We start from the raw sequence: 27875 nt of genomic DNA, 5'->3' as shown, positions 1-27875 counted from the left end.
CTCCGTCAGGGACTCTCAGTTGTGTTCCCTGTCAGGGTAGTCATTCGTGGTAGCCGGGCACCATCTAGTTCTAGTCTCGGGCTGATGGAATCTCTGGTTTATATGGCCCTTTTGTCTCTTGGGCTAATATTTTCCTTGTGTTTTTTGGTGTTCTTCATTCTTCTTTGCTCCAGGTGGGTTGAGACCGGTTGATGCATCTTAGATGGCTACTTGAAACCTTTTAAGACTCCAGACTCCACTCACCAAAGTGGGATGCAGAACATATTCTTAAACTTTGTTATGTCAGTTGACCTAGATTTCCCCTGAAACCATGGTCCCCATACCCCCGCCCCCAGTACTCTGTCCCTCAAAGTGTTTGCTCATGTTCAGGAAACTTCTTAGCTTTTGGTTTAGTACATTTGTGCTGACTTCCCATGTATTGTCTACACATCTTTTTAAGACATCTGACTTCTTTCAGTCATTTTTGGGGGGCCGTTAGCACAGGGTCACCATGAGTTAGAATCAATTCGATGGCAGCAGGTTGGGGATTTTTTTTGGTTTAGTTTTAGCTGAAGAAGATATGAGGTATTGCTATGGATTGAATTGTGTCCCCCCAAAATATGTGTTAATTTGGTTAGGCTTTGATTCCCAGTATTGTGTGGTTGTCCTTCATTTTGTGATTGTAATTTTATGTTAAAGAGGGTTACGCTGGGATTGCAACACCCTTAATAAGGTCACATCCCTGATCCAGTGTAACGGGACTTTTCCTGGGGTGTGGCCTGTACCACCTTTTATCTTAGAAGAAATAAAAGGAAAGAGAATCAAGCAGAGAGTTGGGGATCTCATACTACCAAGAAAGCAGAGCCAGGAGAAAAGTGTGTCCTTTGGATCCGGGGTTCCTGCATAGAGAAGCTCCTACTCTAGGGGAAGATTGATGACAAGGACCTTCCTCTAGAGTCAGCAGAGAGAAAACCTTCCTTTGGAGCTGACACCCTGAATTTGGACTTCTAGCCTTCTAGACTGTGAGAAAATTAATTGTTGTTGCTGTTAGGTGCCGTCAAGTCAGTTCTGACTCATAGTGACCCTGTGCAGAACAGAACAAAACACTGCCCAGTCCTGAGCCATCCTTACAATCGTTGTTATGCTTGAACCCATTGTTGCAGCCACTGTGTCAATCCACCTCGTTGAGGGTCTTCCTCTTTTCCGCTGACCCTGTACTCTGCCAAGCATGATGTCCTTCTCCAGGGATTGATCCTTCCTGACAACTTGTCCAAAGTATGTAAGACACAGTCTCGCCATCCTTGCTTTTAAGAAGCATTCTAGTTGTACTTCTAAGACACATTTGTTCGTGTTTTTGGTAGTCCGTGGTATATTCAATATTCTTCACAGCACCACAATTCAAAGGCGTGAGTTCTTCTTTGGACTTTCTTATTCATTGTCCAGCTTTCACATGCATATGATGCAATTGAAAATATCATGGCTTGGGTCAGGCGCACCTTAGTCTTCAAGGTGACATCTTTGTTCTTCAACACTTTAAAGAGGTCCTTTGCAGCAGATTTACCCAATGCAATGCGTCTTTTGATTTCTTGACTGCTGCTTCCATGGCTGTTGATTGTGGATCCAAGTAAAATGAAATCCTTGACAACTTCAATCTTTTCTCTGTTTATCAGGATGTTGCTCATTGGTCCAGTTGTGAGGATTTTTGGTTTCTTTATGTTAAGGTGTAATCTATACTGAAGACTGGTCTTTGATCTTCATCAGTAAGTGCCTCAAGTCCTCTTCACTTTCAGCAAGCAAGGTTGTGTCATCTGCGTAACGCAGGTTGTTAATGAGTCTTCCTCCAATCCTGATGCCCCGTTCTTCTTCATATAGTTGAACTTCTCATATTATTTGCTCAGCATATAGATTTGAATAGGTATGGTGAAAGAATACAACCCTGATGCACACCTTTCCTCACTTTAAAGCAATCAGTATCCCCTTGTTCTGTCTAAACAACTGCCTCTTGATCTATGTAAAGGTTCCTCATGAGCACAATTAAGCGTTCTGGAATTCTCATTCTTCTCAGTGTTATCCATAATTTGTTATGATCCACAGAGTCGAATGCCTTTGCATAGTCAATAAAACACAGGTAAACATCCTTCTGGTATTCTCTGCTTTCAGCCAGGATCCATCTGACATCAGCAGTAATATCCCTGGTTTTACATCCTCTTCTGAAACTGGCCTGAATTTCTGGCAGTTCCCTGTCAATATACTGCTGCAGCCATTTTTCAATGATCTTCAGCAAAATTTTGCTTGCGTGTGATATTAATGATATTGTTCTATAATTTCCAAATTCGGTTGGATCACCTTTCTTGGGAATAGGCATAAATATGGATCTCTTCCAGTCAGTTGGCCAGGAAGCTGTCTTCCATATTTCTTGGCCTAGATGAGTGAGCACCTCCAGCACTGCATCTGTTTGTTGAAACATCTCAATTGATATTCCATCAATTTCTGGAGCCTCGTTTTTCACCAATGCCTTCAGAGCAGCTTGGACTTCTTCCTTCAGTACCATCGGTTCCTGATCATATGCCACCTCTTGAAATGGTTGAACATCGACTAATTCTTTTTGGTATAATGACTCTGCATATACCTTCCATCTTCTTTTGATGCTTCCTGCGTCATTTAGTATTTTCCCCATAGAATCCTTCGCTGTTGCAACTCGAGGCTTGAATTTTACCTTCAGTTCTTTGAGCATGAGAAACGCTGAGCGTGTTCTTCCCTTTTGGTTTTCCATCTCCAGCTCTTTGCATATGTCATTATAATACTTTACTTTGTCTTCTCGAGACGCCCTTTGAAATCTTCTGTTCAGTTCTTTTACTTCATCAATTCTTCCTTTTGCTTCAGCTGCTCGACATTCGAGAGCAAGTTTCAGAGTCTCCTCTGACATCCATCTTGGTCTTTTCTTTCTTTCCTATCTTTTCAGTGATCTCTTGCTTTCTTCATGGATGATGTCCTTGATGTCATTCCACAACTCATCTGGTCTTCAGTCACTAGTGTTCAATACGTCAAATCTATTCTTCAAATGGTCTCTAAATTCAGGTGGGATGTACTCAAGATCATATTTTGGCTCTCGTGGGCCTGCTCTGATTTTCTTAAGTTTCAGCTTGAACTTGTGTATAAGCAGTTGATGGTCTGTTCCACAGTCGGCCCCTGGCCTTGTTCTGACCGATGATATTGAGCTTTTCCATCGTCTCTTTCCACAGGTGTAGTCAGTTTGATTTCTGTGTGTTCCATCTGGCGAGGTCCATGTGCATAGTCGCCATTTATGTTGGTGAAAGAAGGTATTTGCAATGAAGAAGTCATAGGTCTTGCAAAATTCTATCATTCAATTTCCGGCATTGTATCTATCACCAAGGCCATGTTTTCCAACTACTGATCTTTCTTCTTTGTTTCCAACTTTCGCATTCCAACCTCCAGTAACTATCAATGCATCTTGATTGCATGTTCGATCAATTTCAGACTGCAGCAGCTGATGAAAATCTTCTATTTCTTCATCTTTGACCCTAGTGGTTGGTGCGTAAATTTGAATAATAGTCGTATCAACTGGTCTTCCTTGTAGGCGTACGGATATTGTCCTGTCACTGACAGTGTTGTACTTCAGGATAGATCTTGAAACGTTCTTTTTGACAATGAATGCAACACCATTCCTCTTCAAGTTGTCATTCCTAGCATAGTAGACTATGATTGTCAAATTCAAAATGGCCAATACCAGTCCATTTTAGCTCACTAATGCCTAGGATATCGATGTTTACGCGTTCCATTTCACTTTTGACTATTTCCAATTTTCCTAGGTTCATACTTCATACATTCCAGGTTCTGATTATTAATGGATGTTTGCAGCTGTTTCTTCTCATTTTGAGTTGTACCACATCAGCAAATGAAGGTCCCAAAAGCTTTACTCCATCCATGTCACTAAGGTCGACTCTACTTTGAGGAGGCAGCTCTTCCCCAGTCATCTTTTGAGTGCCTTCTCACCTGGGGGGCTCATCTTCCAGCACTATATCAGACAATGTTCTGCTGCTATTCATAAGGTTTTCACTGGCTAATGCTTTTCAGAAGTAGACTGCCAGGTCCTTCTTCCTAGTCTTCCTTAGTCTGGAAGCTCAGCTGAAACCTGTCCTCCATGGGTGACTCTGCTGGTATCTGAATACCGGTGGCATAGCTTCCAGCATCACAGCAACACGCAAGCCCCCACAGTATGACAAACTGACAGACATGGGGTGGGGGGGGAGAAAATAAATTACTCTTTGGTGAAGCCATCTGCTTATGGTATTTCTGTTACAGCAGCACTAGATGACTAAGATAGGTATAGTTCATTTATTGAGATTAAAGGAAAAAAATTACATAATGACTCTAATTTTTGCGTTTTTCCTAAAAATAGTAATTAACATGTTCAGAGTCATTTTTATTTGTTGTTGCCTGTACACCTTGTCTGTTACCCTTAGCTAATGATGCACATTCTTAAATTCTGTCCTCTTTCCAGCCTTAGCACAAGCCATTTAAAATCTTGTGCTTCTAGTAATGGCTACCAGTGAAGCTAATTTCCCAGCTCAGTGGAGAAAAATACGTTTGTGAGATTTGAGTATTGCTGTGGATTGGATTGTGTCCCCCTAAAATGTATGTCAAGTTCGCTAGGCCATGATTCTCAGTATTGAGTGATTGTCCACCATTTTGTCCTCTGATGTGATTTTCCTGTATGTTGTAAATTGTACCTGTGTGATGTTAATGAGACAGGATGAGAGGCAGTTATGATAAAGAGGAAGGACTCAATCTGCAAGATTAGGTTGTGTTTTAAGCCAATCTCTTTTGAGATGTAAAAGAGAGAAGCAAGAAGAGAGACACGAGGACCTCATACCACCAAGAAACAAAAGCCAGGAGAAGAGCGCATCCTTTGAACCTGGGGTCCTTGCGCTGAGAAGCTCCTTGACCAGGAAAGATTGATAACAAGGAGCTTCATCCAGAGCCGACAGAGAGAGAAAGCCTTCCCGTGGAGCTGGCCCCCTGAATTCTGACTTCTAGCCTCCTAGACTGTGAGAGAATAAATTTCTGTTTGTTAAAGCTATCCACTTGTGGTATTTCTGTTAGAGCAGCACTAGATAACTAAGGCAAAGATCTTTCTTTGTAGCTTATCCGTTTTGTCCCTTCTGTCATTGTTTAATTGTTTGAGTTCATGTTTGATGTCGCCAGTGTCAAACGGCCTGGGATAAAGTGGAAAAAATATGTAAGTTAATAAATGTGCTGCACTCTACCACTCAATTAAATTAAGGGTAAATGGTGTGTGCTAAGTACCCCCTTTTAAAAATGCATCAATAATGTCTGGGCTTTTTTCCTCTTAAAATAATTGACTTAAAAAAATTCTGAATACATGAATGGAATGAAAAAATGTCTGTGTTTTAGCATGGAAGTTGGATGTATTTTCGTTTAGCAGACACTGTATCCTTTAAACAAAATTCTAAAGATTTCACATCCAACTTTCAATATAACCCTATAAGGTACAGGAACTCTATTATTCCCATTTTACAGAGGAAGAGATTGAAGCAGGAGAGGCTTAAGTAATTTAATTTGCCTATGGACTCTTAAAACCAGGCTTGTTTGCTCCAAAGTGTATGCACTTAAAAAGAACAAAAAACTACGTTGACTTTTGTCCACAAATAGTCTTGGTTAAGGGTGATGGTAATTCCCGATGTATGAGATGTCCGTAATTAGAATCCACGTTTTTATTCAGTGTGTTAGTCCAATATACGGTAGAGAAAGTAAAGGTCAAAGTAAAGGTTTTTTTTTTCCCCCTTCAAGTTATGCTTAAAACTAAATTTTCACTTAGAGTCTTTTCCAACTTCTAAATCCTACCCATTAGCAGATTTAGTCACTTCCTCCTTCTTTGCTTTCTTACAATGACGTTGTGATTGTCTTAAGTTGGTGTCACGCTTCCATTTGGTGTACGGAGGTAGTATAGCACTTAACATGTTTCATTGTTAATGTGACTGTCTCTATGTGAGAACATGATGGGCATACGATCTGTGTCCTAACACTCTTGTATGTGCCTAGATAACTGAATATCACTGAAATATTGGCTTGTGGCATTTTCAATTTACAGATTTGCAACCAGGGAGGTCAGATGACTTATCCTCAAATCAGGGGAACAGAGAGCAATAGGGCATGAATAAAATCCAAGTTGCCTGGCTCTTTGTCTAGGGCTCTTCTTTACCATTCCGGGAAGATTGTTTTAGGTTGAGCATCTTAAAGACAACATAAAGGAATAGAGCCATATCCAGAGTGAGCCTGAGTCCTCCAAGGGACACTGGATAGGTTATTCTTCCAGTTCTCTATTTTGTTTAATCTTCTATTCCTTGTCAGTAGTATAAACCTATTCCTATTATGGAAACCGTGGTGGCATAGTGGTTAAGAGCTACAGCTGCTAACCAAAAGGTCGGTAGTTTTAGTCCACGAGGCGCTCCTTGGAAGCCCTATGGGGCAGTTCTGCTCTGTCCTGGAGGGTCGCTGTGAGTCCGAATCGACTCCACAGCAACTGGTTTGGTTTTTGGTTTATTCTTTTCATGGTCCCTGGGTGGCGCAGACAGTTAAGTGCTCAACTACTAGCTGAAAGGTTGGTGACTCAAACTCACCCAGAGGTGCCCTGGAAGACAAGTCTGGTGATCCATTTCTGAAAGGTAACTCACCCAGAGGTGCCCTGGAAGACAAGTCTGGTGATCCATTTCTGAAAGGTAACTCACCCAGAGGTGCCCTGGAAGACAAGTCTGGTGATCCATTTCTGAAAGGTCAGTCATGAAAACCTTATGGAGCACAGTTTCTACTTGGCACGCTTGGGGTCACCATAGGTCAGTTATTAGTCAGGAGGCAGTTAACAACAGTAATTCCTGTCATATCAAGGAAGGACATGTTCTTCTGGGAAAACAACAGTGGGTGTAGGTTGTACTCCTGGTACCTTTAAGGCTACTGTACTGCTTTTCCTTTTCTAAAACAGAGCTGACAATATTTAACAGCTCTCTCTGTCTTAAAGCGAAATATTGTAAGGATTAACTGTTCTTGTAATGTGTAAATTACCTTAAGTGTTTCAAAGATGAATGATTAAGAGATGTGGGATAGTAACAATACTATTTTATTTCTGCCACCTGTTATGAAGTTGGAGCTAATTGATGCCATCAGCTGCTCGGTATTGTGTGACTCATCTCCCATGGTAACTTCTGGTACGCACAGCTTGGACTCTGTTGCTGCAATAGTAATCTAAAAGTGCTTAAGCTGCTATATTAATTAAGATTTTATAGTATTTCTTATGGCGATGCCTGAGGATATTTTGTGAAAGAAAGTTAGGGATAAATATACCAGGAGTACCCTTAATTTCACTTAATAGCCTGTGGGATGAATTTATCTAGATAATTTCAAACCAATAACAGAAAGCAAACTCCCCTGCCTGCATTGTATCTACAATGGCCTTGATAATGTAGGCTTGCTTCTTACCAAGGTAGCCTATCTTTACATATTGCAGGATAGATGTTTCAGGATTTTTCCCAGTGTTGAGGTACTGTCACCTGCGAAATAAGTCAGTGTTTAAAATGTCTAATGCATTTTACAAATCTAATATAGATGTGTCCCAAATATGCTAGTACAGAATAGCTTTGGCTTAGCACATCTTTGTTTCCAAGTTCAGCAAGGTGTTGGGTTTATTCTGGAATGCCCTCGTCAGAACTACCTTATATTTTAAATATCTTTCTCCATTAGTAGAAGGAAATTGAAGATGCTTTGCATAGAACTATCACATCTCCATGTTTTGCTAAGTTTCTTGGCCTGGCAGAACCTGGCTCGTTAGCCTTCAGGCCATGACGTAAGAATTCTTTCTCATTAGATGCTTCCCTGAGGATGTGGCTTACTGCCATTTCTCCACTCTCGGGGGAAAGGCGATATTTTTGTCATTTTACATGGGGCAGTAAAAGAATGTTTTCAAACCAACACACAGGAAAGAAAGGTTAATATATTAAATAAATTAAAAAAAAAAGAAATGGGCAGTGTGCCCTCTCTGTCTTTCTGTTACTACATCTTTCTGATCTTAGACTTGGAGAAAGGGAAAAGTAGATGATCAGAGAACCTAGGGTAAGGAGTAGTCAGAAATGGGATTTTCCCTGTAGAAAAAGCACTCTGCTCTTTGAAGAAAATAGAAACATTAGGAGACTAAGATCTTAAACACAGTCTGTTTCCTGTTCAGTTGAAAAGAAATCAAGTTGCAGAGTATAGAATGCAAATACAGACTTTTACATGAAGCATGTATTTTTGTGTGTGTGTGGATTAAAAAATAACCTTATTTTCCGGCATAGACCTACCATTACTCTTTTTTTTAATAATTTTTATTGTGCTTTAAGTGAAAGTTTACAAATCAAGTCAGTCGGTCACATATAAGCTTATATACACCTTACTACATACTCCCACTTACTCTCCCCCTAATGAGTCAGCCCGCTCCCTCCTTCCAGTCTCTCCTTTCGTGACAATTTTGCCAGTTTCTAACCCTCTCTACCCTCCTATCTCCCCTCCAGACAGGAGATGCCAACACAGTCTCAAGTGTCCCCCTGATACAAGTAGCTCACTCTTCGTCAGCATCTCTCTCCAACCCACTGTCCAGTCCCTTCCATGTCTGATGAGTTGTCTTCGGGAATGGTTCCTGTCCTGGGCCAACAGAAGGTTTGGGGACCATGACCACCAGGATTCCTCTAGTCTCAGTCAGACCATTAAGTCTGGTCTTATAGTTTATGAGAATTTGGGATCTGCATCCCACTGATCTCCTGCTCCCTCAGGGGTTCTCTGTTGTGCTCCCTGTCAGGGCAGTCATCAGTTGTGGCCAGGCACCATCTAGTTCTTCTGGTCTCAGGATGATGTAAGTCTCTGGTTCGTGTGGCCCTTTCTGTCTCTTGGGCTCATAGTTATCGTGTGACCTTGGTATTCTTCATTCTCCTTTGATCCAGGTGGGTTGAGACCAATTGATGCATCTTAGATGGCTCCTTGTTAGCATTTAAGACCACAGACGCCACGTTTCAAAGTGGGATGCAGAATGTTTTCATAATAGAATTATTTTGCCAATTGACTTAGAAGTCCCCTTAAGCCATAGTTCCCAAACCCCCGCCCTTGCTCTGCTGACCTTTAAAGCTTTCAGTTTATCCTGGAAACTTCTTTGCTTTTGGTCTAATCCAGTTGAGCTGACCTTCCCTGTATTGAGTATTGTCCTTCCCTTCACCTAAAGTAGTTCTTACCATTGCTCTTGACTGAATACTTTATTGCTTAGAAATATTTTTTACCTTCCCCTTTATAAAAGAAGGGAGGCAACGTGTCTTTTTATTCCCAGGTCTGCATTATAACTATCAGTGGTAATAGCCGAAGCCAAAATATTGTATAAGCCCAATGCTGTCGAGTCAATTCCAACTCATAGTGACCCTATAGGCCAGAGTAGAGCTGCCCCATAGAGTTTCCAAGGAGCACCTGGTGGATTTGAACTACCAACCCTTTGGTTAGCAGCTGTAGTACTTAACCACTATGCCACCAGGGTTTCCAAAATATTGTATATCATGCTATATAATATTTCTAAATAGCTTTCTTCAAATGTGTAATAAAGGTGGAATGACAAAATAACACCTGGCTTTTAACAGTGAAGGTTTAGCGGTAGTTCAGATATCACCCATCTTTGGAGCAATTGCCAGTTTTGTGGAAATGTATATTTTGTGCGTTTACATGTTCTAAGCCTGAAAGCAGAGTTTATTTGCAATCATGGAAACTTTTAACCTGGTAGGAAAAGGGGTGCTTAGATAATATTTAAGGTAGAATAACAATCACAGAGGCTTGTGGGCCTTTTCATTTATTTTAACCTACAGTAGGTATGAAGCAACCCCAGAACCAGGACTGATATTCAGCAAGCGAGCTGGTCCAGCAGGTACAGATTGTTTACAACTGTGTCCCCTGTGCTTTGGTCAGCGCTTTTTCTAGGTAGTTCAGATCCCATGCTATCTGAGAGTTATCCAAGACATTATATCCTGAGTGTTGTTTAACTGGCCACCTTTCCGTGTGTACAAACCAGAGTACAAGTGGCCAATACTATGGGAAATTGAGTGCTACAGGTCAAGTGGGTGTCTCAGTTTTCTTATCTGTAAAATGGACATAATCATATGGAGCTGAGGGTCTTCAGTTAATAGGTGCCAAGCCTTGGGACAGTGCTTAAAACAGTATGTGCTCAGTAAATGTTAGCTACTGCTGTTATTATTATTATTAAATGCCTATTATTCTGCAGAAATGCTGGGTTAGCAGCACTTGAGAGCACTGACTGAGATCTGTAGCTGTGAGCAGAGATGCCTAGAGTTAAGTAAGATTAGAGAAAGTACCTGACTTGTATTCTCCTCCTGTCTCATCTCCTCCTTTCTTTACCCCTCTGCCCCATTCTCACCTTACTCGAGTAGCAGAACTGACCATTGCAAAGGTTGTCACCTGGACAGTTTCCCCTCCTCGTAGTACCCTGAGAACGTGTTTTCTCATCTGAATGGCCCTGTACGGAAGTTTCGAAACCCTTCATTGAGTAGCTCTTGAGCTGTTTACCTCTCAGAACTGCAAATGTAATTAATAATGGAGACATTAACGTGAAATAGAGGCAGTCATACCCAAAAGGGTTGTTTAGATCACAGAGAACCTATAGTGCTAATCCAATACTCTGTAGCATGGGTGTACAGTTAATGTTACTGTCTTTTCCTGCCCCTTCTATTTCCTTCTTTTATCTTTGGAATATTTGATTGTGTTATCAGTGAAAGTTTACACAGCAAATTAGATTCCCATTCAATTCATATACAGATTGTTCTGTAACATTGGTTATAATCCCCATAATGTGTCAACACTCTCAGGGTCTCCACCCTGCCTGCCCATTTCCGTCCATCCAGTTTCCCTGCCCCTCCTTGCCTTCTCGTCTTTGCTTTTGTGTAAATGTTGACCTTTGGTCTTGTGTAGTTGATAGTTTAAAGGAGCACACTCCTAACGGATGTTACTGTTTATTTTATAGGCCAATCTATTATTTGGCTGAAAAGTGACCTCCTGGAGTAGCTTGAGTTCCAGGTTAAAAAGATACCTTAGGGCGGTAGTCTCCAGGGTTGCTCTAATCTCTATCAGTCCAGTTAAGTCTGGTCTTTTTTAGGAATTTGAGTTTTGTTCGATACTTTTCTCCCATTCTAACTGGGACCTTCTTTTGTGTCCCTGGTCAGAACAGTCAGTAGTGGTAGCTGGGTACCATCTAGCTGTTCTGATCTCAGGCTAGAAGAAGCAGTGGTTCATGTGGACCATTAGTCCTGTGGACTAATTTGGCTTCCCTCATTCTCCTTTGCTCCAGACAGGAAGAGTCTAATAGTTATGTCTTAGTTTCCGTTCTGTTTCTTTCTTGTTCACTCTTATCTTTGTACTGGCTTTTTTTCTCTCATCTGGGCTATTGTAATTGCCTTCTTTCTGGTTGCCCTTGTTCCAGTTTCTCTCCCTGCCGCACCCCCAGTATTTCCTGTATCCTGCTCCAAATGAATTCTTCCTAGATTACAAAGCTCGTGGATATATTACTTACAAAAAAAAAAAAAGACAGCTACAGAGTCTATTTTTGGCGGTTTGATAGGCTACAGATTCTGAAACTCTCGCATTATAAAACATCTAAAAATGATAGATAAAATATTTTTAAACACCTGTTAGTGACTGGTTGAGCCTGTAAAAATAAAAGAGAAATTATGTGAGGCCAAAAATAAAGCATGACTACAAATCTAGGGAGGAAAGCTAACCTTGGAGTCCCCAGGTGGTGCAAACAGTTGATGTATTTGCTGCTAACAGAAAGGTCAGAGATTCTAGTCCACCCAGAGGCACCGCAGAGGAAAGTCCTGGTGACCTGCTTCTGGAGAGTTGGCCATTGAGAACCCTTGGAGCACAGCTCTACACCGACACACGTGGGCGGGGCACAGCCCTACACCGACACACGAGGGCGGGGCACAGCCCTACACCGACACACGGGGGCGGGGCACAGCCCTGCACCGACACACGGGGGCGGGGCACAGCCCTGCACCGACACACGTGGGCGGGGCACAGCTCTACACTGACACACGTGGGGTTGCCGTAAGTCAGGGTCTGCTCAGGGACCTCTGGTTAAGCTAACCCTGTGACTGCCAGACCCTCAGGGAATCACTGGGTCTGGGTGTCCAAGGAGTACTGGAGATAAAATTCCATCGCTTTTAGCACAGAAGGACAAAGAGATGGACATCGTGAAGAGGTTAAGGTGTATGTGGGAAGTCAGAAAGGAGTGCCGGAAGATTATAATAGTGGAGATGATAGAGAAAAGACAGTATTCAAAGACATAATGGCTGAGTTTTTAGAAAGGATACACAGCCCAGAGAAAACCAGGCTGGTTAAATCAAAAGAAACCCACACTTAGACATAACATTTAGACTGAGGGTAGACATCCCAACAACACTGGAAGCCAAAATGATGAGGAAATACAGATAGTCCTCGGTTCATGACGTATTCAGGTTACCACGAACTATACTTATGATCATCTTTTTGTGTGCGTGTGTACATCTTATCGTTAGTAATATGCATGTATGTATGTATTAAAATATATCTGTAAGTTTATATGTAATGTTTCCAGCCTCCAAAGACAAAGATCAGATTTATAAAGATACTGATAATAAAAGGCAATAGTAATGGAAAAAAAAAGTATTTAACTTACGTCAGAACTGACTTAAACGATGGCATCTTTGAAATGGAACCCCAGTGTAAGTCAGGGACTACCTGTAATAGTTTCAGAGAAAAGTAGTTATCAACCTATAGTTATTTTATGAAATGAAATATTTTTATATAAAGAAGAATAGAAAAAGATTTACCACTAAAAAACCTGCATTAAAGGAACTTCTCAGGATGGACTTCAAGAAGTAGTTGAAAATGGCCCCCAAGGAATGATCTGAGGTAGAAGAAGAAGTGACAAATAAAGGTGATAATAAATATGAGGGGAAATCTTAACAGACAATAATGGCTTTTAGAAAAATACTGATGTGTTTTAATCTCAGCAGTAGAAAGGAAAGCTAAAGCAACAGACACCAATGTCATATAAGGTTAGAGGCAGATGATTGATTTTAAAACATTCCGAGGTCCTTGTATTTTTAAAAAAAAAAAAAAAAGTGAAAGCTATTGATTATCTTTGGATTTTCAGTATGCATGTTAAAACCTGCCATGAAAGCATGATCTAGCATATAAAATACCTTTTGGTTGAGTTCAGTAAACATATTCTTACAGTAAATACCTATATATTTGTTAAGGTACATCTGCCCACCATTTCCCTATCACTATTGTAACTAAGGAAACCCTGGTGGCATAGTGGTTAAGTGCTACAGCTGCTAACCAGAGAGTAGGCAGTTTGAATCTGTCAGGTGCTCCTTGGAAACTGTGTGGGGCAGTTCCACCCTGTCCTGTAGGGTCGCTATGAGTTGGAATCGACTCGACGGCACTGGGCTTGATTTGGTATTGTAACTAAAACCTTTCATTTGGATACATTGAATTTCTAACCAAAAATCTTTTCACTCATTCCTTCACGTCGTATTCTTTATATAACTGCCATTGCGACTCTTTCCTCAGTATTAAGGTACTTAGTAACACCTGAGCTATGGTACCAGTTTTAACTCATTCTACAGTCATCATTATGAAGAATAATGCACTTCGGTAGTTGGTGTTTAGCCCATTGTGGTTCACGCAGTGAGCCTCACTGCACTGTGTGTGTGTGTGTGGTTTTAGAATTAGCGCTGTTGAAGCTTGCCTCAGTAGAGCCTTTCCAGCCTACTCTAGTCCACAGTGCTCCTGTTCTTCCCTGGATTCCATTTGTTTGTACCCACACTGTCTCACCTGGAAAATGGAGATAATAATAGTACCTTACTTTTGGCATTATGTACAGATTAAATATGTTAATACATGTACAAGCACTTGGAGCAGCACTTTATAGCGCACTAGCTGTATACTGCTTAGCACTTGGATTACAGGTTGTTCCATTCAAGTCTCAACCAACTAAATTGTATTCAACCCAAAGGCAAGATTAAGTTTTACGCTTCTGTGGGAGTTAGAAAAGTCGACTGTGTGATAGGTTAATTCTCATTCACTTAGGGAGAATAGGTGACTTTGAAGATCACAGTTCAGGTGGGCAGATGTTTGGAATCTGTTTCTACTAGGCTTGGTGTGGTAATGATCAAGAACTATTTTAAAAAGTTGTGAGCAACCACATGAATCCATAGGTAATGAGAACCTTCAAAATTGGAAAAATAGATTTGCAGTTCTTCAAACTGAAGGGATCTCAGGATGCCACTAAAGTAGCTTTAGGAATGTTTTTAAACTCCAGGGCCTTTGTTAAAGCAAAAGAGGTTTTGTAAGTTCCCTTCCAGCTTTAAAGTGGAGCCCTGGTGGCATACTGGTTAGGAGCTTGGCTGCTAGCTAGAAGGTCCACAGTTCGAATTCACCAGTCACTCCTTGGAAACCCTGTGGGGCAGTTCTACTCTGTCCTATAGGATCGCTATGAGTCAGAATCAACTCAACGGCAATGAGTTCTTTTTCCTTTCCTGAAAGTTATGTAGATTATCCAGATTGTAAAGTGAAGCAGCTGAAGTCCTGAGAGGTCGAATGAATTTTCAGGAATTACCCAGTTTTTTTTTTACCCAGTTAGGGGCCAGTGGATGAGAGGATGTTTTTGAGACAAGGCATGATCTAGAAGGGGCTAGAAACCAGCTGGTGTGCTTTTCGGTGAGGCTGTACCACACCACCCTGCTTCTGATCCTGGTCTGCAACAGCTCTGGACAGCCTGGGCATCAGTCACTTTCAGTGTGATGGTTCTCATGAGGAACGTGTCGTAATTCGGCATCTATGGAACAATCCAGTGAACTTTTATTATATATCTTATATGTGGTTACCTATGTTAATCTTTTTTTTTTTTTTTTTTTTAATAAAGGGGACTATGGTATACACTTTTGGTCATTTATTTTTGAGTACACACTTTTAAACTTTACCTAGGAGAGACAGAAGGGCTGATTTTTTTATGTGCCTGAAAACCTGCAGAGCGGATGTTTTAAATCTTTTTTTGTTTGTTTGTTTTTGGCCAGGTGAATATCTCAGTATGATGTTGGCAGGAGCACCTGTGTTCCCTAAGGTGGATATTTACAGAGTTTCCCAAGCCCAGGAGTTATTGTTGTCTTTAGTCAAAGGAGATTTAAAGAATTCGCTTAAGAATAATATACTTCCTAATTTAACCAGGTGCCCAAGTTAAAAACAGCCAAATTTTTGATAACGGAATAAAAATGTATAGCCCTCCCTAGCTATTTGGGTAAACATGTTTAGAAAAATTGCATTCAGGAAGTCACGTATTCCAATTACAGATTTTAAATTTGTTCACAGAGTAAGAATAAATAATAAACTGTTTTCTTAATCTGTGCTTGTGGTTTAGGACAATCTGTAAAAGCTTATATAAATCAATGGAAAAATTCTACTTTATACTGAAGGAGAATATTAGGGCTTCTGAAAGAATTAATTTATTGAAAGAGTTTTTATGAAAGTGCCTATTGTGTGCCTTGACTGCTAGGTTCTGTGAAGTAGAAAGGTGAGAGATACGTGCCCTCAGGTGATTCACAGTCTAGTGAAAGAGGCATTTAAACCAAAAAAAAAAAAAAATAACATTACAATGCAGCAAGATCTGCACCAGAGGTGTGCACAGGTTTCCACGGAAGTGATGGTAATTACAGGTAGAATCTGTTTGGGGGGGATTGTGGGAGAAATGGCTGCAAGTGGTCAGATGAACTATTAAGGTGAAATCCTTTCATATCCTGAGACTTTTTATCATTTCTCGACTCTGGTACATGAGCCTCTTAAGCTTTCTCTGGAATCACTATGTATTTTCAGTATACCTTTTTGCTTTCCTAGTCATTAAGTCATCTCTTCTAGAGAGCAGGGTCTAGAGTCATGTTATCTGGGCACAATCCCAGCTTTTCCTCTTACTAGTTTTGTGACCATAAGCAGGATACTTAACTTCTCTGTGCTTCTGTTTTATACAAAAAGGAGGTAGTAGCTTCTACCTCACAGAACTATCGTGAGGATTAAATGAGATAATACATGGAAAACATTTTAGAATACCGTCTGGCACACACTAAAGCTCTCAAAAAGTAGTTATAATTGTTAGTTTTGGTGTCTAATAAACCAGGCACATTGAAACACAACCACTATGTCAGACATGTAGATTCTCTTTCTAAAATACTAATTGCTCTCAAATAAAATTTTCCTTTTTTTTTTCCCCCTTTCTAGCTCCAAGAGGAAAGCGAGGGTGGAAAACCTTTTATGCCGTGCTGAAGGGAACAGTTCTTTACTTGCAAAAGGTAAAATAAATAAAAATAAAACCCACAGAACTTTATGAAACAATAATTAAACAAGGTACCCAGAGAAGCATTTATTATATACAGAGGCTACATCAAACACCCAAGGGACTGTTTTATTGATGTTTAAATTGTTTTTTAGATTTTTTTTCTTCTTTGGTGAAAAAAATTATCTTCGGGTGTATATGATCAGAGAAACGGTTTTGTTCTAATTAGGTTGAATGTTGAATGTAAATTGGCGAGTTAGACATTGTGTGGTTTGTACAGATACAGACCTGTGGCAATTCCTGCTTTCAGTTGATCTTGTATAAGTTAGTTATATTCTTCATTTATATTACTTACCTGTTTTCATTAAGTCTTACCTAAAACTAGACTCATGTGTTTTCATTCAAGTTCTAAAGTGTTTGTACTTAAAAATATAAATTAATTCTGAGTTACCTAAATAAGGTTTTGACCAGATCGTTCCCTGTCAGGAGACTTTCTTCCAATCCTAGAACCTGGAAATCTGTTTAGGATCCAGTTCGTAAGTTCGGACCCTTTGAGAGGTGGTATCTGGAGCTTTCGTGACTAGAACGAAGTATACTACTTTGCAGAGCCCAGCAGAATTCTAGCTCCCGCTATGAAGGAAGGGCACGGAATTTGGGCTGATAATGTAACATCGTCCTCAGTAGTGACTAATAGGAAATGATTTTTTAATATATTTGGAATCATTCTGTAATAAAGTTTTGGCATCTTACTCTTTTCACTCTGCTTATTATCGTAAATACTTTCTCATATAAATAAAAAATTTTTCAGAAGGTTTTTTTGTGTGTGTCAGTCTGGTGTCTGGTCACACACTAAAATGGTATGACATTATGTTTTATTTCTTCTTATTGCCTTATAAAATTTATAAAAGCATTAGTATTAAATGCTTGGAGTACATTCCATTAAGTAGATTTACTATAACCTTTTCATCATTTTTAGACATATTCTCTTTCTGGCTATTCACAGTTACAAATAACAGTACTTACATATTTGTGCACATTTCTTTTTATCTCCTTAAGATAAATTTCTGGGAGTGTCATCGGTTACTGAGTAGCAACTGACTAAAATTCTTGAAGCATATTTCTAAATTGCTTTTAGAAACTTCATACCAGTTTTCATTCCCTACAACCTTTTGGTGATTATATTTTTCTCACCACAACTTCTCCTCACATTTTAATTACCCATGTAGGGGAATTTAAGGAAGATTTGTAAGTAATATTTTTATAATTCTTTTTTCCCTTTATTAGAACTTTATTTTATTATGCTTTAAGTGAAAGTTTACAAATGCAGTCAGTCTCTCATACAAAAATTTATATACGCTCAGCTATGTACTCCTAGTTGCTTCCCGCAATGAGACAGCACAGTCCTTCTCTCCACCCTATATTCTCCGTGTCCATTCAGCCAGCCTCTGTCCCCTTCTGCCTTCTCACTTCACCTTCAGACAGGAGCTGCCCGCATAGTCTCATGTGTCTACTTGAGTCAAGAAGCTCACCAGTATCATTTTTTTGTAGTCCAGTCCAATCCCTGTCTGAAGAGTTGGCTTTGGGAATGGTTCCAGTCTTGGGCTAACAGAAGGTGTAGGGACCATGACCTCTGGGGTCCTTCTAGTCTTAGTCAGACCATTAAGTCTGGCCTTTTGCGAGAATTCTTTATCAGAACTTTTTTCAGCTGTCTAGACTGGGGAAAACCATATCTAATACAAGATCCTTTTGTTGTCGCCCTTTTGTAATAGATCAGGCAAGGAATATTAGAACATGGGACACTTCATCTTGGGCCAGAGCTGTCTTATATGGGTAAATAGCCTTCACAGAGAGAATTCTAGATTTGACTGAAACCAAGAGAGCCCAAAGAAGATGATTCATGATATTCTTCTAAAACTTGCACATTACTTTTTAAAGACAAAGGGGGAAATGGAGACTGTTGCTATTTGGAGACTCTTCGTGCTTCTAGGTGATCAGATATCTTGTATTGACTTTATTTGCCTTTGGAGTCAGCCCAGCTTCTAACTGATAAGTCAGCTGCATTGGCCCCCATTAAAGCAGCATGTGTGGCCATGCTGGGCCCACACCGGTCCTTTCAGCTAGCTTTGTCTCTGCCGGGAACAACTCTTTGAAATTAAACTTCACCTAGCACAGTGGTTTTCCCAGCATAAACCCCATTCTCTTAGCTTTTTCATTTTCTCTGAAATCTCTCTAAGGGGTGCAGCTGTCTTTGGCAAAAGCACTGAATACCTAACCACAGGATTTCCACCCACTCCATCCCAGGGTGGGCCTGGGAAGAGAAGAAAAATGCTCTTGCTTTCAATATTTGATAGTGAATGCAAAGGGAGATGCTGTTTCCAAGTCAGCAGCTTTGTCTGTCTCATTGTTCTCTCACTCACATGGGTGTACTGGTGTGAGTTTGACTTAACCAGATACAGAAGAGAAGGGACTAAACATTGACAAGATAATGTCTTTGTACAGTTCGAAGCATCAGCATCCATTTGGATTGGAGCTCCAAAATTAGATTACATCTCCGGATTTGTAGTACCTCTGGAGCATGGCAAATGTGCACTTCGGGAAAAGCTGAGTGAAATTCCTCCTTTAAAGAGAAAAACCTGGCACTGAGGAAATTATGCATTTGAGTGGGAGAGTGCAAAGTAGAGCTGTAGGTTATATATCAGGTTGATATTTAAGTCAATAAAGATGCCAGCATGGCTGCAAAGTATCTGCTTAGGATGAGCATAAACCAGGAAGAGGCCGCCATGTTTTTGTAACATATGTATTGTCTGTTCTTACAGTTGGTAATGCTCTTAAGTTAGAAAGAGGCTGAAAGAATGTGACAAATGCATAAAATCTCAACATGGTATCAACCACTCTCTGTTCACAGAAGCCTCACACAGATGCGTGAGACTAGCTCCTTTTAGTTTAAGATCCAGTTTATAGGTTCTAACCCTTTGAAAGGTGGTCCTTGGAGCTTCCACCTCCAGGGGCAAGTGAGGTGGAAGCTTTATCTCAGTTCACCAGCCTCATTATGAATGTATCTATGCCAATTGTTTAATTAGTTTCCTCCTGATCTGTGAAAAAAAATATTTAAAAGACTGATAGACCATACAAATATAAACACCCAATGGGCGTCTGAGGAGCCCTGGTGGTGCAGTGGTTAAGTGCTCGGCTGCCAACTGAAAACTCAGCAGTTTAAACCCACCAGCTGCTCTGCGGGAGATTGATGACCTGCCTCCATAAAGATTACAGCTCTGGAAACCCTATGGGGCAGTACTACCCTGTCCTGTAGGATTGCTACGGGTCAGAATCTACTCGAGGGCAACAGGTCAGCAAAGTTACAGGCATCTCCCTCTGAAAATCCCAAGCACTGTCAAGTGAGTTAACAGTGGTGCCGTCTGCTGCAGCTACTAAGAGGCCTTCAGAATGACCTCTGGAATATTGTGCTGCCCCAAAACAGCAGGAATAGGTATTTAGCCTTCTTCCTTCTTGGATTACGTCCAGGTTACATCAGCAGAGGCACTGGAGATTCACTACTGGAGTTCTTGCCTTCCATGCAGGAGACCCCCGTTCAGTTTCTGGCCAATGTACATCAAGTGCAGCTGCCACCTGACTGTCGGTGGAGGCTTGCGTGTTGCTATGGCAATGAATAGGTTTCTGCAGAGCTTCCAGATTAAGATGGACTAGGAAAAAAGGCCTGGCAACCTACTTCCTGCAATCAGCCAGTGAAAACCCTATGGTTTCAGTTAACAGATCTGTAACCAGCCATGGCAGTGGTGCAGGACTGGGCAGCGTTTTCTTCCATTGTGTATGGTATCCCCATGAGTCAGGGGCCAACTCAACAGCAGTTAACAACAACACAGAGTATGTTGGAGGCTCAGTACTGGTGATAGATGTATCCCGATGTCCAACTAATATCCCAGTGCTGCTAGTCCTTAACCACTTCGGAGTCCTCATTTACCAGTACATGATGACAAACACTACAAAAAGCAAGTTACATGATTGCAAGGTGATACTTTTACAGTTTAGGATTTATATCCTCACATAGTTATTTAGAGTCCATCCCATGTTAGCTACTATACTAAATACAAATACTGGGCTTCCTGAAATGACTAGGACAGTCCCTGCTTACATAAAAAAAAAAAAAGAGCCCACAAACTAAGGGGAGAAGCAGGTAAATTGCGAATTCACTGGACCATAGTATTACTTACAGGGGCAAAGAAAAGGCATACTGAAGAGGGCAGCCTGCGAAGATCAGAGAGTGCGTTCCTGAGGAATTAACACACCTTCAACTGAAGGATGAGCAGGCATTTGCCAGGAAGCCAAGGGCAAGAAATGGTGTTTTAGCCCAGGGGGTAGGAAGGTGGTGAGTGAACAATTTGAGAGAATGTGACTGCTCAAAGAATGGCTGGGGTTAGCAAGCAATAGAAAGATGATGAAAAATTACAATGTTTCAAACAATGAAATGTATCACAGGAAAATGAGGTGGCGTCACAATGTCACAAACTATCCCGTACTACAAAGGAAGCAGTTTTCTTTTCTCAGAGGATTTTCAAACTCTTGAGTTCACTGCTGTTCCCACCAACATCCAGGTGCTCCAGATGTTACCAGTTGCTAATCTGACACAAAGGGTCCTTGTCTTTTCCCGAGTAAGAACACACACAAAAGACAAACTTTATCTTCAGCAAGCTTTATTTTGGTTGAGTCAAGCAAAAGGAGTCAGGGATCTAAGCCTGTCCAAAAGACTGATTCAAAAAGGGAAGCAGGGCTAGGGCTTATATGGGTTCGGTGGAGACAATAGAGCAATGAATATTTAGTGGGCTTCTTTCAAAAGGCAGGTGCTGCTTCTCAGAATGGCGGTGTATGTTAATTAGTTGCGCACCGCATCTGGAATCCAAGATGGAACCTGCCAATATTCAAGATGGAGTCCTCTCAGCAGCCCTTGGCATCACTTATTATGGGATACAGTGCAGGCACACTGATCTTTGGCACTACATCACTACATCTTCAGAGGGCTAAGGCAGGCTAAACAGCAGTCACGCTTTGTTCTTCTGTGCATGCGGGAGCCCGTAAAGGGGAAAGGAACTAGAAAAACACTAAGAAGGAGATAGTAATTCACGGATTGTTTCAGTCTTACCTCATGTTGACAGGGTGTGGTTCCTGCTTCCCAGCTCCTAGATGGTAATCTTTTACCAGCTCTTTTGTTTTGCCAGCACAGTTAACCCTATCTATTTCAAAAGGATGTAGATGGCATGCCAGGCAGCCTGTCTGACAGGACCTGCTGGGTAGGGCATGTGCCCTAGAAATGACAGATCCCTCTCTGGTTTTCCCCTTGTGCTCCTAGAATGCCAGTATTAATGCTGCTGGGGTTCAGTTAAGGCTGAGAAGACAAGTAGTCATCCCTCCTTCTGCCCTCCTTCAGCCCACTCTCTGTCATTTGGATGATTGGTAATGAATAAGGGTCCATCTTTCCCCTAGTCGCCAAGACTAATTCAGTTTCTCGAAGACTTGCTTATTCAGCCCTATGCTGTGATCATCTGTGCCAGGTGTGAGGTATGAAGGTAACATAACCTACAGGACCTAGCACCTGCCCTTTAGGATCTAGCTGGCACACCCAGTTCTGCAGCCATTCTGGTTTTTCTCGTGCCTTTCTACCCCCTATAACTTCCCCAGCATCAAAAATTCCCATGTGAAGTCTCCTAAGTAACCTGTCCCTCCCGAATCCCCTCCTTTCTACCCAGACGGCAGGTGCTCTCCACACTGCCACAGCCCCCAGTGTGCTGGCTCCTTAAAAAGTGGAATAGCGGGATAGTATTGCCCAAGATGGAAGGAGGCAGTGCCCCCTCCCCCTTGACGGAATGAATTAAGTAGGACTTCTAAAGTGGTTATAATGGCTGGTAACTCCTTCAAAGCCCGCCTTCCCATGACTGTAAACACATACACACCACACACAATACACAAAACCTGCGCCCCACTGGAATAGAATCTAGCTGGGTCCTCATTCCATTATCAGTTGCTCATCAATTACTCTTAAACCTTTCGTCAAGGCTTTTCAGCTATGAAATAGCCTAATGTTTTTTACCCACATAGAACAATTCAGTCTGTATTTCCTCATTAAAAGTAAAGGGTAAAAGTAAAAGGCCCTCTCTCCCTAAAGAGAACCACTTAGTTCTCAGAAGGAAAACCAGGCATAGCTGAAGTTACACTGGAAAAGAGCTCTCAGCCCTTTTAATCTCCATCCAGTCAACCTCCTTCCCTACCCCAATCACAACCAGCCAGCGAGGTTTGTCACAAAGGCCTTTGGCCACTCCTGTAGGAACTTGAGTTAATAAATTTCTCATGCCTCTCAAGGTTATAACACTCCCTATGTGTTTATAGCCCTCTCTGTTTAATGTCTACTCTACCACATCCCCAAATGCACACCATTCCAACAGCTTCTTAGATGTCACAGAGAGAGCTTTGTTAAATTGGGAATCTTTCTCTTCTGCTTCCCTAGATCCTCCCAGGAAAATATGCCCCTTGGAAGAACATTAAAAGTGTAGGACTTAAAAGTAGACACACCTAGTCAAACTCTATCACTTAACTGATTTTCTGATTTGGAGCAGTTGATTATCTTCTCAAGCCTCAGCTTGTTCATCTCTAAAATGGGGGGAAATCGTGTCAAACTTGTGTGGTTAATGTAAAGATTTTTTTAAATATATGAAAAAGCACTTGGCATACAGTAGGTAAATAGTGAATATTGGTTCCTTTTCTGATGACTTATTAAGATGGGAGAGTTTTTTCCCTTTTGGTCATTTCCTGATTCTTACCAGTCTTGTGAGAAATAAAGCTAACGGCTCAGGCAGACTTTTTCCTAACTTTTTACAATCCTACAACAGCAGTGTATGGAATAAAATGATTGAGAGTAAGTCAGTCACCTCAACCATCCAAATACAGCCCCTTTCCTTCCCTGATAACTTTAATGAAGAATTAATGATTCTTTTCACCCTTTCCCTCCACTTCAGATTTGAAACAGTCAAATGTCCCAATAAGCCCTCTGAGGACTGGTTTAAGGAGTAATAGGCAAGGCACAGAGCTTCAAGTTCTCAAGTTACTGATATGACATAGTCACTAACTACAGACACTGCCACAACCCTAGTTCTCACTCCCGTAGACATTAGTTACATATATGACGTTGTTGTTAGGTACTGTCGAGTCGGTTCTGATTCATATCGACCTTATGTACAGCAGAATGAAACACTGCCTGGTCCTGTGCCATCCTCACAGTTGTTACGCTTGAGCCCATTGTTGAAGCCATTGTGTCAGTCTGTCTCATTGAGGGTCGTCGTCTTTTTCACTGGCTGTCTTAGTCATCTAGTGCTGCTATACCAGAAATACAAGTAGATGGCTTTAACAAAGAGAAATTTATTTCCTCACAGTCTAGTAGGCTAGAAGTCCAAATTCAGGGTGTCAGCTCCAGGGGAAGGCTTTCTCTGTCGGCTCTGGAGGAAGGTCCTTGTCATCAGTTTTCCACTGGACTAGGAGCTCCACACAGGAACCCCAGGTCCAAAGGAGGCGCTCTGCTCCCAGTGCTCCTTTCTTGGTGGTCTGAGGTCCCTCAACTCTCTTCTAGAGTCCCTTTCCTTTTATCTCTTGTAAGATAAAAGGTGGTGCAGGCCACATCCCAGGGAAACTCCCTTTGCATTGAATCGGGGATGTGACCTTAGTAATGGTGTTACAATCCCACTCTAATCTACTTCAACATAAAATTACAGTCACAAAATGGAGGACAGCCACACAGTACTGGGAATTATGGTCTAACCAAGTTGACACATATTTGGAGGGGACACAATTGAATCCATGACACTGGCCTTCTACCTTATCAAGCATGATATCCTCCAGGGACTCATCCCTCCTGATAACATGTCCAGAAGTAAGACAAAGTCTCGCCATCCTCACTTCCAAGGAGCACTCTTGGCTGTACTTTTTCCAAGACAGGTTTGTTCATTATTCTGGCAGTCTGTGGTATATTTAGTATTCTTCACCAGCAGCATAATCCAAAGGCATCAATTCTTCCATCTTACTTATTCATTGTCCAGCTTCCACGTGCTTATGAGGCCATTGAAAACACCATGGCCTGACCCAGGGTCAGGCACACCTTAGTCTTTAAAGTGACATCTTTGCTTTTTAACACTTCAAAGAGATCTTTTGCAACAGATTTGTTCAGTGCAGTGCAACCTTCAATTTCTTGGCTGCTGCTTCCATGGGTGTTGATTGTGGATCCAAGTAAAATGAAATCCTTAACAACTTCTGTCTTTTCTCTGTTTATCATAATGTTGCTTATCAGTCCAGTTGTGAGGATTTTTGTTTTCTTTATGTTAAGACGTAATCCACACTGAATGCTGTAGTCTTTGATCTTCATCAGTAAGTGCTTCAAGTCCTCTTCACTTTCAGCAAGCAAAGTTGGGTCATCTGCATATCACAGGTTGTTAATGAGTCTTCTTCTAATCCTGATGCCCTGTTCTACTTCATATAGTCCAGCTTCTCAGGTTATTTGCGCAGCATACAGATTAAATAAGTATGGTAAAATGATACAACCCTGACACACACCTTTCCTAACTTTAAACCACACGGTATCCCCTTGTTCTATTCGAAGGACTGATCTCGTGGTCTATGTATAGGTTCCACATGAGCACAATTAAGTGTTCTGGAATTCCCATTCTTCATAATGCTATCCATAATTTGGTATGATCCACACAGTCAAATGCCTTTGCATAGTCAGTACTACACAGGTAAACATCTTTCTGGTATTCTCTGCTTTAGCCAGGATCCATCTGACATCAGCAATGATATTCCTCATTCCACAACCTCTTCTGAATCAGACTTGAATTTCTGGCAGTCCCCTGTCAATGCACTGCTGTAACCACTTTTGAATGATCTTCAGCAAAATTTTGCTTGTGTATAATATTAAATATATTGTTCAATAATTTCCACAATCTATTGGGCCACTTTTCTTTGAAATGGGCACAAATATGGATCTCTTCCAGTTGGTTGGCCAAGTAGCTGTCTTCCAAGTTTCTTGACATGGACGAACGAGCACTTCATGTTTGTTGAAACGTTTCAGTTGGTATGCCATCAATCCCTAGACCCTTTTTTTTCACCAGTGCCTTCAGTGCAGCTTGGACTTTTTCCTTCAGCATGATCGGTTCTTGATCATATGCTAACTCCTGAAATGGTTGAATGTCAACTAATTCTTTTTGCTACACTGACTCTGTATTCCTTCCATCTTCTTTTGATGCTTCCTGCATCGTTTAGTATTTTTCCCATAGAATCCTTCAGTATTGCAATTTGAGGCTTGAATTTTCTCTTCAATTCTTGCAGCTTGAGAAATGCCACACATACCTTTCTCTTTTAGTTTTCTTACTCTAGGTCTTTGCACATTTTATTATAAATATAGTTTATGTTAGTTTCCATAATTGGCTTCCATTTACAGATATTTGACCAGAGACCAGACCCATGCCTCTTCTTACTTGCCCAGTTCCTCTTAACCATGGAGATTTAGCGATAACCCTGACCTGAATTCTCTCTGTTATAGAACTTGTATAGAATTCTATACAAGTTGTAAAATTTACACACTCATTCCACATAACCAAAAAAAAAGTAATAGGAGTCACCCTGTTGAAGGGAAATTTAAAAGCAGTATTCTTGTATTTTAAAAAAAAAAAAAGCCCACAAATCCTGCTCAGCATTGTTATATATCTAATATGTAAAAGAATAATTTTAAATTCCCAGATCAGAGCATTACACATTGCAGATGTAGGAAATGGGTTGCCAGACTCCCTGGGCCACCCCGCTTTAGTGATCATTCAGCTAGAAATGAGATTGTGTGTTAGTATCTAAGTTTTAGGGTCCTCACAACATCATAGGATGATACTGTACACGTTTTTTTTTTTTAGTTGAGAAGCTAAGGCGTGGCGATTGGTTAACCTACGTAGGATTGCAAAGGTAGTGTGGGCAAGCTAGCATTTTTTACATTAGGTTATTCTTGGATAAATACTAATGCTGTAGTGTGTAACCTTTACAATTACTAGAAGTTTTAAAACAAGCTATTTTGAGGATAGAGGATTTCACTAACTTTTACCTCATCAACCAGGTTAATACATAGCAAGAGTGCAATAACTTACTCCTTTACTTCAACCTCCTGCTTTAATAAGGATGGATGGGCACTATCTCTTGTCTCATCATACTTTGCTGACTTCACACACTCTTTTATTGGAAAGTGGCAGTGTCTCTAGTCATCTCCTATAATCACAGTAAGTAACCTGAGATTTTTCTAACACAGGCCTATTCTCAGGTATTCTTCCTTATTCTCAGAAATCATGAAATATCATAGAAATGTCAATATCCCAACCATTTTCTGGCTCCCAGATTGCCACCCTGAAGTGATCCAAGCATCCTTTACCAGCTGAGCACTGGCTACTCCTTTCTGTTCCAAAGGATTGGTTACCATCCATGTTTCTGGCAGGAAACAAACTACCATCCTGATACAGGGGACCCTAATTTTAGGTAGGAAGCAAATCAGTCATGAACGTACCTGTAAGATTAGAACTCTGCCAGTTTTTCAGAATGCTCTACACCATGGATGTGATTGTGAGCAATGTGTAGTCCCTGTATCTATCTGAAGAGATCACCAGATGAAAAACCGTTTCCATGCATTTGATAAATGTTACAAAGCATGCTAAAGGAGTACATTCGAACGGGAACCTCACTGAGCCTCAGAAAGAGGAGGCAAGATGGTGGAAAGTGATGAAGAAACTGATATCGAAGCCTAGACTTAAAAGACAAATTGAAGTTAGTCATAATGGAGGATTCAGAGAGTGAGAAACATGCTTGGATGCCTAGATGTGAGAAAGTAAAGCACATCCAGGTAGCGTAGGGTTGGTGGAGCAGGAAGGGTATCCGAGGCAGGTTATGAAGAGCCTTGAAAGCCATGTTAAGGAGTTGGAACTTAGAGCAGTGTGGAACTGTTGAAGGGTTTTAAACTGGAGAGTGACGTGATCAGATTTTACAAAGATCAGTCTGGCTGCAGGATAAGAATGGATTGGAGGGAGGAAAGGTTGGAGGCAGAGAAACCAGATGGGCTTGCTCTAGGGGACAGGCAGCAGGGAGGGAGAGTACTGTTTGAAGTGTTGAGTTCAAGGTGTCTAGGGAACAATTCAGGGAAACATCCAGTAGGCAATTAGATAATCAGATCTGGCGCGGCAGAGAGTCTAGAAATACAGATCTGGAGAGTCATCAAAACAGTTGATAATTTAAGTAGGTGATGTCACGTAGAGAAAGTTTGCAGATTGGGGAGAAGCTGGAGGGTAGAAGAGTGGGATGCAGACACTTCATATGTGCCCTGAAAAGAGGAGGCTGAGCAGTGACAGAGGTAGGAAGAAAACAGAGGGGGAGAGAGAGGTGCCACAGGCGTCAG

The 27875-nt window shown here is 41.1% G+C and overlaps 1 protein-coding gene across 14 annotated transcripts in view; it reads left to right on the top strand.

Moving 5' to 3' along the window:
- The window catches only part of PSD3 (pleckstrin and Sec7 domain containing 3), a 739247-nt gene that overhangs the window by 658663 nt on the left and 52709 nt on the right, over window positions 1–27875 (top strand). For all 14 annotated transcript variants that reach the window (XM_049866071.1, XM_049866067.1, XM_049866070.1 and 11 more), the window contains one exon: window positions 16348–16418. In XM_049866071.1, coding sequence (XP_049722028.1) covers window positions 16348–16418 — 71 coding nt within the window. The remainder of the gene's footprint in view (window positions 1–16347; window positions 16419–27875) is intronic.

This window comes from Elephas maximus, chromosome 22 (genome assembly GCF_024166365.1).
Source record: "Elephas maximus indicus isolate mEleMax1 chromosome 22, mEleMax1 primary haplotype, whole genome shotgun sequence".
NCBI lineage: Eukaryota > Metazoa > Chordata > Mammalia > Proboscidea > Elephantidae > Elephas > Elephas maximus.
The sequence above is the reverse complement of the archived record's forward strand: the minus strand, read 5'-3'. Positions and strand labels throughout refer to the sequence as shown.